This window comes from Penicillium subrubescens (genome assembly GCF_028828155.1).
Source record: "Penicillium subrubescens strain IBT 31985 chromosome Unknown utg000011l_segment0_segment0, whole genome shotgun sequence".
NCBI lineage: Eukaryota > Fungi > Ascomycota > Eurotiomycetes > Eurotiales > Aspergillaceae > Penicillium > Penicillium subrubescens.
This window is the reverse complement of record NW_026643161.1, coordinates 2,041,910-2,059,391: the sequence shown is the minus strand read 5'-3', so window position 1 is coordinate 2,059,391 and position 17,482 is coordinate 2,041,910. Positions and strand designations below refer to the sequence as shown.

Genomic DNA, 17,482 nt, shown 5'->3' with positions numbered 1-17,482 from the left:
ACACGAGGCCAATTTGCAGAAGAATGTATGCAGCTGAAGTAGAAAGAGAAAACCCCCAGACATACCGCAAAGGGTATCAAAGTTCCTGTCCTGAAAGAAAAGTGAAAGATACAAGTAACGCCCGAAGCTTGAACACCGCAATCCTATCCACCTCCTGCCCAATCCCATGCGTCAATCGTTAAGAGAAAAAAGGTATCTTCGTCCGCAGTATGTTTGACCCTCGATAGGGTTCTTGCGTCAAGTCATTCGAGTGCTTTTTGGTGTTCGTTCCGAGAATGACATAGAAACAACAGATCAGGTTTCATGTGGCTCTTCATTGAAAGAGACCTCTGGTTTGAATGCCGAATTCTCATCCATTGCGTCGCCGGTCTTCCCCTCGTGGCCTTCGTCAGTGATTTCGCCCCAGCCGGAGCTCCTGCGGCTGACACGGCCAGAGGCCATGGCAAGCGGGCTACCCACGCCTCCAGTGATGCTAGCAGCTGTGCTATCATTTCGAGAATGTGACGGTGCACCACTGCGAATGCTTGCTCCGTCACCTCCAGCTTGGCTCTGCTTTGCGGGGTGGAAACTGCCTCGTTCACCACCGTTGCCCAAAGGTGTCGTGCCAGACGAGGAGTACACACTGATGCGCTCAGCGCTCGCAAGCCCAACAATGCTCGGTCGGGCCAGCACCCCTTGAGCATTGAAGGCTGAAGTGTTTGACGGCTCAACCACACTGCCGCTGAGCAGACTCAGTGGCAAGCTCTCGCGGCTTCCACCAAAGACCGATGAGGGCGCCAAAGCACGCACAGAGGCATTTGTGTCCAAGGAGTTCCGGCGACGACGCTTGGACGAGCTCGCCAATGTAAGGATAGAGGCGTTATCGTTCAGGGCATTGTTTGCCGTGGCAGTGCTATAGGTCATCGACTGGCTGTGAGGGATGAGGTGTGGGGGTACGGCGGTAGCAGGCGAGGAGGAGGAGGTAGGGAATTGATGCGAGAACTGGACCTGATGGTTCCCAGAACTCTGTGTTGAACTTCCATGGGTGTGTCCATGGTGTGTGTTCGGCGAGGGGTACAACTGGGTAGATGGGGCCGCCGACTGCACAGTTGTCAAAGTGGTAGTCATCGAGCGAACCGAATGCGCGGGCGACGAGAAGGTGCTTCCTTCACCTCCACCATGCGAGCTCAATCCCCCGCCCCCTGTAGCCATTGTCCCTGACTTGGAGTAGCCTGCATCCGAGATCGCGGTGTCGCCATTGGTCGACACAGTAGGGGCGGTGGACTTGGCGCTTGTCGCGGGGACATGATTTTCGTAACCCGAATACACCAAGGAAGGGTCACTTCGTGATCGAGACTCATGTCTATCGTGCTCGTCGACTTCGGAGTATGAGTCGCTATGGTTTGGGCGGTTGAGCATGCCCGACAGTGGATACGGGTTGTTGCCTTGCCCTCCATTCTTCTTCCCCTTGGAGCTTGTGTGTCGCCTGTTGGACCAGCGATGTGGGCCAGAGTCAGAAGAGCTCTTGAGGCTTGCGAGCCGCTTCATCCAACTCGAGAAAGGGCGGCGCCGACCGTTGCGATCTATGTGTATACCCTGTTAATGAGAAGGCTATTTCATACAGGACAGGTGTCCAACAGGGGAACTTACCATGCACCCTCGCGGGCCCTTCAGCTGTAGCCATGGTGAATATGTGTATTGAGTAGTCGAAATGCCTCCCGACACAGTTCGCTTGCTCGGGAGGATGACCAGAGTGAAGCAATGGAGAGGTCAAGCAGCGCCGAGGCAATTGGGGAGAGAGCGGGTCGACTGTTTATCCGCCCAAGTCATGTGCCCGCCCTTGATGTCAATCGTTCGCCTTCGATTAACTCACTTCGTTATTTACTGGGTTTCACCATTTCATATTGCTTTGCAACTTGGGTATTTCCAGTTCTATCTCAAGTTTCTTTCAAATGTGACAATTATGAAAGAGTGGCAACGTTCCTGCCGACTTTGGAATCCCGTTGATGATGCAATGGAAAGGATACCTTGCATACCTTGACTGAAACATCCACAACAACTCTCTTATATCGACGTCAATCTGTCATGTCTTCGCATGGACCAACAATTCAAGAACTACCTTTGGATGTGGCGGCCAAGATCAAATCTTCAACTTCGATCACCCATCTACATGGAGTGGTGGTAGATTTGGTCAAGAACTCGCTGGATGCGGGCGCACAGACAATCCTCGTTTCTGTGGATTTCAAACGTGGAAGCTGCATAGTGGAAGATGATGGTGAGGGGATACGACCGGCCGAATTTGAGCCTACCGGCGGGCTTGGAAAAGCACACCGTATGTCACTATTCTCCTATCTTCGGTCATCTTGCCATACTAAGAATCCTGTCTCAGATACGTCCAAATACCGAACTCCAGGAGCCTATGGACATCGAGGTTTATTCCTAGCTTCTTTGGCCTCATTGTCGCTGCTCACTGTGACGTCTCGTCGTGTTCAACATGGGAGCACAAACTCCGTCATCTTTCACCACGCCAGGCCTGTAGCACGATTGACCCCTGCTCCGGCCCATCAGGGTCCCCGGCTTGGCGAGCATGGGACTTGTGTTGCTGTGAATGACCTTTTTGGAAACATGCCAGTGCGTGTCAAGAGCCGGGCCTTGGCTCTCGAGAAGCCCGAAGAGCTAGAAAGGGAGTGGGACTATCTCAAATATATGCTGGTCTCTCTCGTGCTTGCAAATGCCCAACTCTCGAAGCTTGTGGCTTCCGACGTGGCAAGGGAGAAGCGAATCACAATTCGTCCTGATGACCCTCCACGAGGTGCTTCTTTGAACCATTTTGCACTTGAAATGGATCTCGGACGCATAGGGTCTATTCTCTCGCAATCCGGAATGCTAGATTCGCGGAATATGGAATCATGGCGTGTCATATCTGCCTCTATTCCACGTCTGACGATACACGCTGCAATCTCGACAGTACCAAGTCCTTCGAAGAAGATCCAATTCATCTCCTTGGGCAAGGACCCAATGCTGTCACGGAATTCTTCCAACGTCTTGTTCAATGAAGTCAATCGGCTGATGTCCATGTCTGACTTTGGAAACACTAGAAGTGCATCTGACATTGCAACTTCAATACGTTCAGCTCCAGTGACTGGGAGATCTGAGTCCTTCAATAGCATGACCAGCAGAAATTCGGCAAGGCCGGTCAACAAGTGGCCGATGTTCTATATACGCATTGAGACTGAAAGTCTTCAGCATTTGGAAGATACTGATGAACCGTCTCCTGCAGCGGAGAAGTCACTACAATGGATCTTGGATGTCCTCGAGGCAATGATTTTAGAGTTCTTGAAACAGCAGAATATGCGACCTCGAGCGAGACGACAAGGAAGGCTTCCCGACCGGTCTCACGGAACGATCAACACTACACGCACGAGTTCTGCGCGATCTGACAGTCTCGCCCAAAGCAGGCGGAACTCGAGCATGAAGGAGGGTTTCGACCGTGGATTGAAACTACCCTCGTTGCAAAGATCAAAGTCCGCCAATACAGGGCCGCAGTTCAGCAATTGGTCCCGTGTTAAAGCCGCAAAGAAACGCGAAGATTCAACTTTGGGGACTGGCGTCGTTGGCACCGACCTTGTTTGTGAATACGACCGTCCTTCTCAGGAGGCACGGCTAACGTCTTTGCTCGAGCGGCGACGGAATCAGTTGAACCGGAGCCAATATTTCTCTCCTTCTGATCAGCCAACAATACCACACGATAATGCAATACCAGCCTTCCGCAGCATTGGAGGCGCTCAGCAAAATGAGCCCGAGCACGAGTCATCGGAGACGCCTGTTGACAAGTTGATCTCTTGGGATGACCCGCATACTGGGAAAACACACCAAATCAACTCACAAACGGGACAGACTGTCAACCTCCAAGCAATCAGTGCTGGGTCCAGGTCCAACAGCTTCCTTGGTACTTTGCAAAGCCTAGGCCGATCACGCAGACCAGATCCTGCCTCTTCGTCCAGCGTCTGGGTGAATAATCTGCTTGATGCATGGGACAACCCTACATTTGCCAGAACAGAGGCGCCAGTTCCAAATCTTGATACCGAGGTAGACCACCTACAAAACCAAGCTCGTTCGCATCATTGCCACGAGGACATTGAAACATTGTTTGGAACGCAAGTCACCAAGTTCAGAGGAAAGTTACAACGTCAAAGTCTGGCTACGGCCACCATTATCGCACAAGTCGACCAGAAATTCATCCTCGCCAAGTTTGACACGACACAACCCCATGCCACGGTTGATCCTGACTCGAATGGTGTTCTAGTCTTGATCGATCAACATGCCGCCGACGAGCGATGCCGAGTTGAAAAGTTGTTTGAAGATATGTTCATTTCTCCGAGATCTTTAGATCGGAACGATCAGATACAGACAGTTGAGATTGATCCAATCTCGTTCGACATATCTGCTACGGAAGCCCTCCTCTTCAGAAAGTACCTGGATTTCTTTCGGAATTGGGGTATTGCCTACAGCATCAATGCCAAAGCAGGCTCTGAAGCAACCGTTCAGGTCTATGCACTACCAACTCTCATCGCCGAGCGCTGTCGACTGGAGCCCAACCTCATTGTGGATCTCCTTCGCCGTGAAATATGGAACTCTGAGGAGGAGAACGGAAAGCCGCCGGGATCAAAAAGATCGACGAGGAAATTTTCAATGGGCTACGGCGATGATGGCGAAGACTTCTTCACGGACAAAACAGGAGAGGTCGCCGCGCATCCATGGGTACAGAAGATGAGTGGTTGTCCGCAAAGCATTCTGGATGTACTTAATTCTCGGGCATGTCGTGGTGCTATCATGTTCAATGACCCGTTGGATATACAGGAGTGCAAAGCACTAGTCACACGGCTCTCGCGGTGTGCGTTCCCATTTCAATGTGCTCATGGCCGACCGTCCATGATTCCAATTCTCGACTTGCGGCCACAACCTGGTACTGATCCTCTGAATTCACATTCTGGCACCATGGGTTCGGAGTTCGATGAACATCAAGCTGAGCTAGATTTCTTAGAAGCTTTTAGGGCACAATATGTACATTAGACAAGTAGTCATAATTACCTGAACCCTCAGTTCCTCCATTTCCACAAAATTACGCGAAAATACTCAATGATCATACAAGCAGTCTTTCCATCGAAGCTCTTACCGTGCCCTTTCGATCTTGCCCCGCACACCACTCGGCGTTGTCCGTAGCAACATTTGATATATCACATTAATCTAGGCAAAACGCCCGCCAAAGCAAAAGCACCTCCAGAACTTGCCGCGAAGCAACACTAATACCAATTACCCAACCTACCTTCCGGGAGAGAACAGAAGTACATTCCGTGTATTCTGGTATCCATCGTAACGCCCTCTCCCGGAGAACCGGTCAGGCAAGCGTACAGCCACATTAGCGGCTCTTTCGCCCACATGCTGCATGAACTAGCATAAACCATACTCAACATGCAACCTGTCACTTTACGGATCACCCACGCACATGCCCATTACCAAATGATCGCCTTCCAGACGCACCTCGCAGATCTAGGTATCCGTATTGTCTTCTAGTTCACGCATCCGGCCTCACAATAACTCCACTCTGGCCCTGCGTCCAGAGTTTCGGGTTTTTTGACGTATCCCTTGCATTTGGCGATTATCATGCGCTATACACAATATCCGCTTCTAGGCGTGGCACAGACTTTTTGTGGATGGTGGCGTGGGAGCCTTATGCAAGGACGATGGTTTTGGGGGTTTGGGGATAGAGATTCAGATAGATCATTTGAACCCCTCATTGTGAGGCGTTATGACAAGCTGTCAAAGGTTTCACACGGGTTCTATTAGGTACATGGAATTTTACCGTAGTTTCGTTTTGTTGCTTTGCACGAAAACAACTAGTGCTTAGGTTATAGAGATTTGAACTTGAAGGATCCGGTATGTAATGAGGACCTGACATTGTAATAACATAGACGTACGCCGCAAGACGTATATGTTACTAGGCTAGAACTATTCAGCTCTGCGATACCAGAATTTTATATCTAATGAATGGCATCAAAATTTCAAGCCCACCAAACCTTGACTCCCTTCTAACTCATGGACTAGAACTTCACATTGACAATTTAGTACCCTTTCCCTCAAAGACTACACCAAAACCACTTACTCAAGATAATCTCTCGCCAATTTCCCAACCAAAGTCCGACCCGGACTACTCTCTGATGTCCACTCGTCCGGAGCAAACAGGTCAAACATGCCGACCTTAACCAATATCGGGATAGCAGAGTGTATGGCAGGTTCCAGTTCGGCACGTCGCTCTGAATTCCCCTCGTCGTAGGATTTGATATTAACTAGCAATGCTCCCACAGTTCCAGTTGGTACTTTGCGACCATCTGGGAGTGTTACTATCGGGAATGTGCCGGCAGTTGTACCGAGGGTTTTGTTGTTGGTTTCTTGAAGAGATTCGTTGGACATGGTGTTATAGAGTTTGATGTCTTGTGTGAGCGATAACCGGGACTTGAAGAGTATTTTTGAGGCTGCGTATAATGATAAATGATAAAGTTGATGATGATTTCGATCATTTGGGAGCCTTATATACCCTCTTTTCTAAAGCCGCGGAGTAGACTTCCTAGTCCGGACTGTCCGCGGACCTGCCGATCCTCAGAAAAACGCGGCGTCATCAAAGCCTACAAGGTCTATCATTTCTCATTCATACGCGCGTAAGTTCTTCATAGGATTTGATCGCGCCCATTTCCTAGAATCTTTTACGTTTCCTCATTGGATGCGACGGTGAGTGAAATATGTTTTGTTTAATTTCACTGTCAAACACCACGGAAGGGTGCGAGTCGTGGACAACCCCCACAACTAGGTTTTCATTGTGTTTCCTCCACTGAGTACCAATGTATTTCTGATCATGTTCAAATATATCTTCTTCCTGCTCGAATCCTCCCTTCCACCCATCCATGGGTCATGAGTCCACAGAAAGGTAGTCAGTCAGATGACGGGCGTACATTGTGCTCTTTCCTCCCATCCATTCATGGGTCATGAGTCCACGAACAGACAGATAGTCGCACGGTGAATATGGGTACCTTTCACAGTGCTGGATGTGTTGAAGACTTTTCCTCCACAAATTTTGAAAATATTCCTCCTGGTGGATTCCAGGTTCCATTCCCTCATACATCTTTCAATGGGTGCGCTTCAACCCTTCTTCTTGGAGTTCTTCTTGCCCTTAATCTTCCTTGTGGTGGTGGTGGTGAAAGTCGAGGTGGTTGAGGAAAAATTCATCATACACTCCTGATTCGTCCCCTGTACATGATCATCAACCTCTTCGTGAGTGGTGTAGAGGTGCACAGTACAATCTTCAACATCTTCCCAGACTTCCACTTCAACATCATCTTCTTCATCTATCTCCATAAGATCAGGGAGAGTAATCAGCTTGGCGGCTTGGCCTCGGGCAATAGGGAAAGCCCAGCGAAGAGTCTCCTCCATCATGGACGGGAAATTGTCATTGTTGAATTGTTGGAGCTCGGTGAAATGAAGGTGGAGCTCATTGTTGACCATATAGCCGTACAAAACCCGGACATGAGCACCGGGGTAGACGGAGATAATAAGGGTCTATGTGAACAAATGTTAGTCAGACTGCTCAACACTTCTTCTCGTCCGGATGGACACTGTTACTTACTGGGATGACATAGTTGACGGAATCCAAATGCAGCTTGGTTCTAGCCCTAGGGTCGGACAAACCAAATTCGATGCTCTGCTGGCGCAGGCCCTGGGTGATGACGGTAATGAGAACTTGGATCTCAGTCGACGAGGGCCGGGCAGGGTTGGGGTATGCCTCTGGCACAAGGGTAATGACTCGGGCACCGTGCCTGTGCTCCACGGCTCGAGAAACGTGGAAATTGACAGAGCCGGCCAAAGTGCGAACGTTCTCTTTGTCCATATTTTTGGGCCGGCTGAAAGATTGGTTAGTTCATGCGGACGATAGAACAGCTGGATTGGGAAATTGAGGCTTACGGAATGGGGGTCATCCGTTTCGATAATTGGTTGGAGTCGGCAAGACGACAGAATTTCTGAAGCTCCTCTTCCAGATCCTTCTGAAGCTGAATATCTTCGTCGGTTGGCCAGGAGGAGGGCTTATGAGGCTTGCCAAGGCTCTCGGGGAACTCAATCGTGCGCTCAATAGGTTCGTTCTTGTTGTTCCAAGAGACCCGCTTGTCGGTGGGAATGAAGAAATAATCAAAAGAAGCGGCGGGGTCGGTAAAAGTCTTCCCGGTGGAGAAGTGCAGAGGATGGAGCTTGACGTTGAGCATCCGGACGAAAGAGTCGGGGATAGACTCGTTGAGTAAGAGGGTAAGGTGGGTCCGGATGTTTTGGAGGACCTCGGTATGGTGCTTATAGCGCCATACCCAGGTGGGTTCGTGTTGCTTCCTAAGTCGCTGCATGACGACAGTGAATCCCCGTTGCTGGATGGATTTTTGTAGCGGGGACGTGGAGAGGATCTTGTTTGGGGATAATCCCATAAAGAGGTACCCTCTGGTACGGGTTTACTGTATGTGTAACGAAAGAGAGGTAAAGACTGCTAAGAGAGTGAAACAATCACCAAGAGAGAGAACAGAGAAGTAAGAGGTGATAGGGTGTCAGAGACACTAGAAAGAGGGAGTAAGAAAAGAGAAGCGAAGGAGCAGAAGGTAGCAAATAGCGAGGGAGAGTGAGGATGTAGAAGCAAAGAGTAAAGGACAAGGGAAGGAATTTTAGAAGCCTGTGTACCCACTGCTATCATGCTATTACTCAGTAAGTGTACAAGAACGGACTAGTTCTTGCCCGTTTGATATAGTACTAAACCTGATATAGACAATCCTTTCAAAAATGGACGTCCGACACTGCATAGGGTACATAGGGTACATAGGGTAAAAGTAGCTATTTCAGAAGGGAATGGTTCAAAAATGTATCTATGCCCCTTTGATAGAGCACTAAACTTGATATAGGCAAACCTTCCAAAAGTGGAAGTCCGACACTACATGGAGTATCAATGAGGTAACTATTCATCGCGCTTCATGGTTATAATGACTTTGCAAATCCAGTCGATAATTCACCAAAAAGAAAGAAATTAGGTATTAAGAAGGGCTATATGAGCAAGTATAGCATCCAATGGGTCTTGGGGTTTGAGTACGTCGGGGGATCCTATAAACGTAAGGTTGGTTATCAGGCTAGGCCGGTCCCCTCGACTCGTGGATAGATTCAGACTTCAACTACCAGTGGATACCTACAAGTCCAGATCATAGGAACAACTACGAGGACCTTCTAGACTACAATCTTCACTGTTTAGTTTACAATCTACAATCTACAATCTACAATAAAATAGAAACCAAAATAGTCAGCAAAAGCATGTTTGCATTTCAAATAGCTAGAAGCATAGCACTTGTACAGAAGCCATTCGGCTTTCATCCTCACAAAGTTAACAACCAAGGATGATAGATGATCAATCCCAACGGACAATGACAAACAAGAAAAAAAAGTAGCTAAACCCATTTCATACCCCCCTCAAAGCAACACCATGACCCATTTCAAGCTGAAATTCAATAAAAAAGAAAAGAAAAGCAGAAAAAGAAAAATGGACGAAAAGGCCCTGACGACTCCATTTTTCCAACCCGGACCGAATTCCAATTCCAATTCCAATCGCTTTTCTGATGCCAGTGGTCCCCGCAGGAACGATGAAACAAAGGACACGAGCGCCGCCCGGAGAAAATAAAGAATGAAAGAGTAAGATGGGGATATTCACAGAAACCTTGGTCGACAAGAACGGAGTAAATGAAAAGAAATGACACATAATGCAGCCAGCATGGGAAATTGCTGGTCGGGAAAAAAAATTGGGATAAAACAGTAAAGAACCAGAAAAAACAAAGCAGTAGATGTCATCAGTCGTAAATGGTATAAGATGGGGGTATTGGGGTATGATATGAAGAGAAGATGATAAGCCTTAGCCATTAGTCGCGACGGACTTGGGTTTGGAAGGGTTTGTCCATGACAAGAAATCGAATTTGTCCTTGGCGTTTTCAAGGATGGATTGGTTGGGTGGTGATGATTCGGATTGAGATTGGGTCTGGGCTTGGGCTTGGGCCTGAGCTTGAGCAGCTTGAGCCTGGGCGTGGAGGTTGACACCGCTGCGCGAGGCCTCTCTGGGCTCGAGGACTAGCGACCGGCGGTAAAAGGTTTGTAGGGTAGCCTCGCCGTTGGAGCGCACACGCACCAACTCATTCTGCATCCAGGTCTGTAGCTCGGGGACCTCAGTAAGACGGTAAGGAATCTGGAAACGCTGAAGCTCGCTGATGATCCGCGCTGTCTTCATATGCTTGTCAAAGTTGATCACGGCCATCTCACCGTCGTCCGTGGGTAGGCAGCGGAGAGACTGGTTGCCGTGGTCAACAAAAGTGAGATCGGTCAGGTAGGTACCGACGAAAGGCAAGCAGGGGGGGACATGGCCTTGCAGACGCTGACGCAGCACGGCGTAGTTACGGGAAACATCGACGATGGTGCGAAGCTGCTCCAGAGTGGCCTTGGTCTTCTGCGAGACAACGTCCCATGTGCGTCTCAGGCGAGAGATCATGGAGGAGTTCAGGGAGCAGATGATGGCCATGAGGGAGTCATAATTGTTCAGCTCCAGGCACTTGTTGGCAATCTTGACCCAGTGCTTGATGGTGGCAGCCCGCTTCTTGGGCTCCTCCAGGCAGAGGATAGAGTCGGCAACCAAGTGAGCCAGATCCGTAGACAGGGTCGACATGGCGCGAACATTGACCGCGAGCGATCCAGATTTGCGGGTCCACTCAGTGTCGAGAAGTTCCTCGGGAAGGATAGAGCAGAAGATACGCGACTCCTTGATAGTCAGCTGGCGAGCCAACTCCAATGGGTCGAAATCCAGGATGGATATTGAGGCCTCGCCGTTCTTCCACTGCTTGAGCAGGTTGGTCTCCTTCTTACCCAGAATAGGAGGCGGGAGAGGAGTGTCGGGGTGAACGTATTGAGCAATGGCGGTATTGGTCTTGCCCATAGACGAAACCAAGCGAGGCACGACGGGCCCGTGGACAGCAGAAACCTTGTCAGCTAGGTCAAGGAGACGCTTGCCAGCAGAGGGGAGATCAGCAGTCAAGTGAGTCTTTGCAAAGGTGATGATGAACTCGAGAGCATCGTTGTCACGATCATGGCGCCAGTGCGACTCGAGCCAGCCCTTGAACACATTGTAAACACGCAGGCGGACGGGGCCAGCTGCGTGGGGGGTATCCCCGATGTACTCGAATCTCTCAGCGAGGGCCTCGGCAAACTCGAGAGGGGTGGCGAAGAGACGGAAGGTGAGGTAAAAGGTAGAGACGAACAAGGCGTCCGGGGTAGACTGGTGAGCAGTGAGCTTCTCAATAAGAGCACGCAGACTGCCGCCCATAACTGAGCCATCCTTGTAGACCAGCTCATGAGCGTAGGTCTTCTCCAGCAGGTGAGCTTCCGTCTCAGTCTCCTCGGCCAAGGTGGAATGGCTGATACTCTCCTTGAGAGAAGGCACCTGGAAGCTGCCATAGATGCTTCCTCCAATGTCGGGGGAGGTGGCCCGAGTGGAGGTCTGGGATAGACCACTCATCTCGGAGTCGCGGGTGTGGCTGTGGTACGTGAAGGTGCTACCCGTGCTTGTGACACCACGGCCAAAGGATTCGCTCACGTCGGACTTGGGGTGGCTTTCGCGGAAGCCGCTGTCGTAGGAAGAAAAAGAGGAGGCTTGTTCAGAGAGAGTGGGGAGGATGGCGGAGTTAGGAAGAGAAGATGAGGCAGAGGGGTGGACGGGACTGCTGGAAGAAGTGAGGTGCGATTGGAAAGAAGATGGTGTGGTCGAGTCGGTGAGGCCAGGGGTGGAGGGCGTGTAGGTCGAGTTTGGAATCGTGAGAGGAGGCGGGGGAAGACGAAGTGAGAGCTCTTGTGGTTTTTCCTGGTCGGCGGGGACATCAGGCGAAGCCTGTGAGGTGACAATGCCTGGCACGTCCTGGTCGATGGATCTTTGCTCCTCAATGGGATCCAACTCGATGTCGCCAATCTGCTCCAGCACCATGCGAGCTTTGGCCAGGCAATTCCCAGCGGCGCGGACGCAATCCGTTGCAGCATCGACCAGTCGCTTACCCTCGTCTGGCATGAAGACCAAGTCGTCGTCATGGGCATTGGCAGGGCGGAACACGTCGCGCGCAGCTTGAACCAGCTCCGCCAGCTTCTCGCACATGGACTCGCGTGCCTCATCGAGAAGGACACTCCGCTGGGCATCATGTTCGCAGACAGCCTCCACCACGGTCAACAAAGCCCGGCAAGACTGCACGGCTTGCTGAGTGGTGGTGACCAGCTCGGTTGACGAACGTGACTGCATGTGAAGGCCGATGAAAGATCCCAGCACGCCGAGGAAGGCATCATACGAGGTACCTAGTCGCTCCGACGCAAGGTTCTGCGCACGAATAGCTGACGAGGGACCGGAGTAGGAGACACGGTGGGATACTGAAATACGCTTGGTCGACACAGACATGGGTCTGGACTGGTGATCCAGGATCTCATTCCGCATCGACGCTCGGCTGAAATCCATGCGGCTGTGACTCATCTGTCGGGACTCATTTCGCTCGGTGCAAGTATCGGAAATCGGGGCAGTATCGGCCAGGGAGAAGGTCGCGGATGCTGGTGTTAGGGGCATGTCGTATTGATTCCGGGAAGTCTCCATCTCGGCAATCGTCCTAGTCAAACCAACTTCCTCATTCCAGACATCCAAGAAGCGAACACCACGAGTGACAATCTTGAACGCCTTGAGAAGCATCTCATCAAGAATAGACTCGACCTCATCCTCAGTCGGGGCACCATTGGCGACATCCTGGAACCGTTTGGCAACCTTTACAAGAGACGAAAGATCAGACAGCAAAGCCTTGCGGATCCTGCGTAGCCCATCGTAGTTCTTGACAAGCGGTGATTCCCGAGTCAAGCACTCGGACTTTTCGAGCAGGAATCGAACGCCAGCAATGGGACCTCGCATCAGGTCTTGGTTACCGAAATCCTTTAGTGATGAACCACATCCTCCTCGAATGATATCCCAAAAGTCTGTCAGTGCTTTCAACAACGGACGCATGGGTAGTTGGTCATAAGCTTCACAGTAATTGGTAGGGAGCCAGCCTCGATTCCCAGAATCTAACAAGGTACCGTCGGCCCAGCCATTGGTGTGAACGGAGTGAACCAGGATGATATCGCCCTGGTCCAGCGGAAGGGTGACCGTCGATGGAGAGACATCTCCGGCCGGGTGGAAAGGATAGAAGGCGCGCAGGTAGTTGTGAAAGACGGCTCTCGGGGCCTCGGGTTGTTCCATATTGTGTTCAGATTGAATAATTCCTTGGGGTGTCAATGGCGGCGTCATCTCGGACTGGCCGAGGGTATTCGAATAGAAACGAGCCCCCGTATGGTTTGTGTCGTACTGATTCGACAATGTGGTCGACACAGTGATATTCGGATTCGTCTTTGCGATCTTCAACGGTGGGATATTTGGCTTCATTGATTCCATCTCCTGCCCAGTTCGGGAAATTTGTATAGATCGAATCGGTGGTAGCGGAAAAGCCGGGATGGTCACTGACCGGGGCGTTTATGCGATAGTTGGTGCAATTGACATCCTTCAAGGGCTCTATACCTTAGCAGATGAAAAGGCAAACACGCAAAGAACAAGTGGCGAGTCGTGAAATCAGGTTTGACCGCAGAGGGGTTCGGATCGCCAGATGGCTGGGGATAACCCTACACATCAAGGTCAATTGGAGGGGCGCTAGGAGACAGGGCGGACAAATGATCGAAATGGGGGGTGCAACAGATGACTCTCGGGGATCGCAAGTGTTTATTCCCAGAATAGGGAAGGTGGAATGTCGCGAGTCCAGGAGAGGAAGAGAAGGTAAAGGAATGCTGGGGGGGGGTTGAAGGAGCGGAGCGTAGGGCAAGGCACAGTAGAAAGGTTTCAGGGATTGGAATTGGCAAAAACACCCACCCTTTGGAACAATAATAACAAATTGGTAGATCAAACTATAAACAGTAACAGACTGTCCTGAACCGGCGGAACGTTGAAGGACTTCAATAATCGAAGGGGTGGGGTGGTCGTTGGACAAGTCACGTCGCGGCGCAAATCGATAGATTGCCGAATAATAGCCCACTTTGAAGAGAGTGGCCGAGCGAGGTTGGGAGTATTGCACCCCAAAATACCACTACTAAAAGGGAGAGCCGCAAATTTGTGATGGAGCCCTAAATGACGAAGATCGCAGCAAGGACAAGAAGCCAAACTGACTCGCAGTGGTAGCAGATGACGAAGCTGGGAATCCCTTAATTTGCTTGGAACCTCCTACGCAAGGGCGGAGGGGAGTAAAGGGATGAAAATACAGTCCGGATGAAAGGTTATAATTGCCACCCGCGGGGGTTTTGCAATTGAAATCAGAAATCAGTTAAGATCTCTAACAATAATCTCTTCCTGGGACAAATGTCGAAAGGGTTCAAAAAGAAGGACTGAAGCAAAAGGGAATTGAGAGAAAAGGGAGGCGAGGAGGGAATAATAATAATAAGAGCTTCTCTGGAGTCGGACCCAGTTGATTCTTCTGGGACTCGATCGGGACGATCCCATGCACAGCTCCACTGGCCGGTATTGGCCCCGTAATGGACGTAAATTGATGCCAACTTTATGGAGGAACAAAATACATTACGCTAGTGTTTCTTTTCAAAGTACGAAAAGATACAATGTATACAAAGTATAAAGAGCACATGTACTCCGTACTTTTGGAGTCTCTGTACAGTACCAACACGCCACTTTGACCGATCGGCCTGGATACATTATTATATTATCATACTACTACTTCTTCATTCATATGCTAGGTTGGTACCCAAGAGCAATTGTCTTCTTTTCGCCTATCTCGTCTATCTCGTCGCCTTCATATACCCCAATGGCACAATAATCTCCTATCCTTTCCCCACGGCGGGAAAGCCCATATTGCTTCTGGAAACCCAAGCAGGAAATAAGCAAATTGGGTGCCTATCATTGAGACTCTATCACCCACGTACCAGGAGAATAGAGTAGTACGGAGGCAAAAGAATGGAAACCTCGCCCCGTGGGCGTTGTCTACCTTGTGCGCTGGGTCCCTGACAGAAGAATTGTATGAATATTATTGTAGTTGCTTCTTTTTCTTCCAGGGTATGTTTACTCCAGAGATACAATGCTCCATATGATAAACACGAATAGCAATTTCCCTACAGAAGCGCAGAAGTACATTATTGCCTGGCTATGTACAGTATATTGTACAAACCCAATCCGTATTCGTGTTATGCCCTCCATATATCATGTATTACACACTGTCCCATACACTCAGTAAATCCTTCTTTCTCCTTTTCCCTCCCCCCCCAATAATCCACCTTGCATCTGCCGAACGTTTCCCGGTCCAGACCTAACTAACTCCAAAGCCCATATTAAAGCAACCCCCTAATTGGTCCACTCCAAAAAACCACTAAGCCACCCGCGATGCCGCACGAATCAAAAATCCCGTCCAAAATCAATTCTGTGGGGGAGGAAACCCGGTCCTGTCTTAAATTTGCACTGGCCGTGTGCTGGAGCCTGCAGCCAGGAGCCAAACACGGGCGGGCTCGATCAGTCACCTTTTTCGTACCAGAGATTACGAAGGTCTGTACACAGAGTACTTCGTGCAGTACTAGCTGTAGTGCTCTTTTTTTTTTTTCTTATTTCTAGATTGCTAGTTTCCACTTCGTACATGACCCTAAGTCTCTTTTTTGACAGTGGCGACTCCCAGCTACTAAGCTAGTCTCTCCTTGGCTCTCTCACGTTGCCTGTCAACTTATCCTATTCCTCCGGGGATCGACAGCGCAGCGACCGTCCCCCAAGTGACAGCAGCCAAAAAAAGTCTCTTTTAGTGCTTTTGCCTCCTCCTCCTCCTCCTCCTCCTCCTCCTCCTCCTCCTCCTCCCCTTCAATTAATTTATCACGCCGTTAGGTCCACGGTCCCAGAGAGAGAAATGTAATATATCAACTACAGACCACAGAAGCATTGTCGACCGAGCAACTCGGTACCGTAGTTCGCACTTCTCCTTTCGGGCCCCGATCATCTAGTTATTACACTGACCAAGTTACACTCCTCGTCCATTACTATCTACTGTAACGGGCTTTAGCCACGACACTAATTTAGAGCTGTTAATGAACTCCCCATCCGCCACTGCCCCCCAATCGCCACAAGTGCATCGAGGATTCGAGTCCTCCAGTTTTTTAGCCCGCCCCGTGGAACCCATCATTCTTTGTTTCCCTCTCCAACTTGCCCCTCCCTACCTCGTCCCGCGTGGGGCTGGGCGGCACATCCAGTGACTCCCAAGGAATGGCCTACGGCCCATGGAATTAGTATTGCGACAGGCCCCTAAAAAACCACCAACAAACTAACGCAAGTTCGCGTTGGCAGACGCGGGATCCACAAACGCGTCGTCTGGGAGATTCGAGCTATCGCAAGGCAAGGCCCATCAGACACGGAATGGTCAAACGTCACAGTCACGGCTCCATTATTGTAGAGATACCCGCGCCGTGCATGGTGCATACTGTCCATACTACATACAGTATGTAGCAACTTAGTTTACTCCGTCGTCAATAGTCAATGTAGCCGGTGCTGTTGTCGGTGCTGATGTCATTGCCTGGGTGGTCTGGACTCGCTCAAAGGAATCTCTTCTGTTTGGACGTGGACGTGGACCCCATGTCTAAGACCTGAGACGGTCTTTCATGGACGGAGTATTCGAACAGTACCGAGGGCAATAATGGATGCACACGGATGGGAAAGGATCAATTGCTAACTACGGTAAGGAATGGTCCAGGGTCTGGTCTGGCCTGGTCGGTCGCATCTCTATTTCGGGGCCTGGACTCTCCGGTGAAAATTTGTGTGACTCGTAGGAACTGGAACTTCCGTAGTTACTAATGGTGATTTAGTACGGTACTTTTGTTTCTGGTTGAAGTCGCCCCAAAATATAGTGCGTAGTATCGAGCAGGAATTTCTCCGTTGGTTACGGGAGGTTGATGGGCTCAATACTTGGGTCGCCAAGTGACCAGAGCGCAAAAACGTCCCGCGGAGGAACTCGAGCTTGGATAGTGAACAGATGGGGAAATAAAGCTCCCTCCCTTCCATCTTTGGTCCAATGACTCCAATTGCTCCAGTTCCTCCGGGTGAATCCAGGTCCAAAAATTGCGACGAGGACAAATAGAGTGAGGGAGAGCGCTTCGTCCTGTCAACGGTCTAGACTTGATGGGCAAACTCGGCGCTAGAGATTCGAGGACAAAGAAAGACCTCGGGAGCCTCGTACACTACCAGTTTACCACTTAATTAATTCCGTCGTTCATAGACATGCATACGAAATATACAGAGTCCTCGAAATCAATCAAATTACTTCGTTTTGTAAGAACCATTTCCTGCCGTTACTATTGATTGCAATCGTACAGT

General features: G+C 50.1%; 5 protein-coding genes across 5 annotated transcripts; 1 reads left to right on the top strand and 4 right to left on the bottom strand.

Moving 5' to 3' along the window:
* Nucleotides 1–294: 294 nt before the first annotated feature.
* N7473_013040 (uncharacterized protein) lies at nucleotides 295–1,663 on the bottom strand (the record flags this gene model as incomplete). Its single annotated transcript, XM_057158979.1, has 2 exons — nucleotides 295–1,562; nucleotides 1,630–1,663. The coding sequence occupies 2 exons, from the start codon at nucleotides 1,661–1,663 to the stop codon at nucleotides 295–297; spliced, it is 1,302 nt and encodes a 433-aa protein (XP_057002933.1).
* A 401-nt stretch (nucleotides 1,664–2,064) lies between these two features.
* Nucleotides 2,065–5,052, top strand: N7473_013039 (putative DNA mismatch repair protein (Mlh3); the record flags this gene model as incomplete). Its single annotated transcript, XM_057158978.1, has 2 exons — nucleotides 2,065–2,311; nucleotides 2,369–5,052. The coding sequence occupies 2 exons, from the start codon at nucleotides 2,065–2,067 to the stop codon at nucleotides 5,050–5,052; spliced, it is 2,931 nt and encodes a 976-aa protein (XP_057002932.1).
* Nucleotides 5,053–6,138: 1,086 nt separating this feature from the next.
* N7473_013038 (uncharacterized protein) lies at nucleotides 6,139–6,450 on the bottom strand (the record flags this gene model as incomplete). The annotated part of the gene is made up of 1 exon (XM_057158977.1): nucleotides 6,139–6,450. The coding sequence occupies one exon, from the start codon at nucleotides 6,448–6,450 to the stop codon at nucleotides 6,139–6,141; it is 312 nt and encodes a 103-aa protein (XP_057002931.1).
* Nucleotides 6,451–7,173: 723 nt separating this feature from the next.
* Nucleotides 7,174–8,420, bottom strand: N7473_013037 (uncharacterized protein; the record flags this gene model as incomplete). Its single annotated transcript, XM_057158976.1, has 3 exons — nucleotides 7,174–7,590; nucleotides 7,658–7,931; nucleotides 7,993–8,420. 3 exons carry the CDS (start codon nucleotides 8,418–8,420, stop codon nucleotides 7,174–7,176), a joined length of 1,119 nt encoding a protein of 372 aa, XP_057002930.1.
* Nucleotides 8,421–9,955: 1,535 nt separating this feature from the next.
* On the bottom strand, nucleotides 9,956–13,537 carry N7473_013036 (guanine nucleotide exchange factor; the record flags this gene model as incomplete). Its single annotated transcript, XM_057158975.1, has 1 exon — nucleotides 9,956–13,537. One exon carries the CDS (start codon nucleotides 13,535–13,537, stop codon nucleotides 9,956–9,958), a length of 3,582 nt encoding a protein of 1,193 aa, XP_057002929.1.
* Between the last annotated feature and the right edge of the window lie 3,945 nt (nucleotides 13,538–17,482).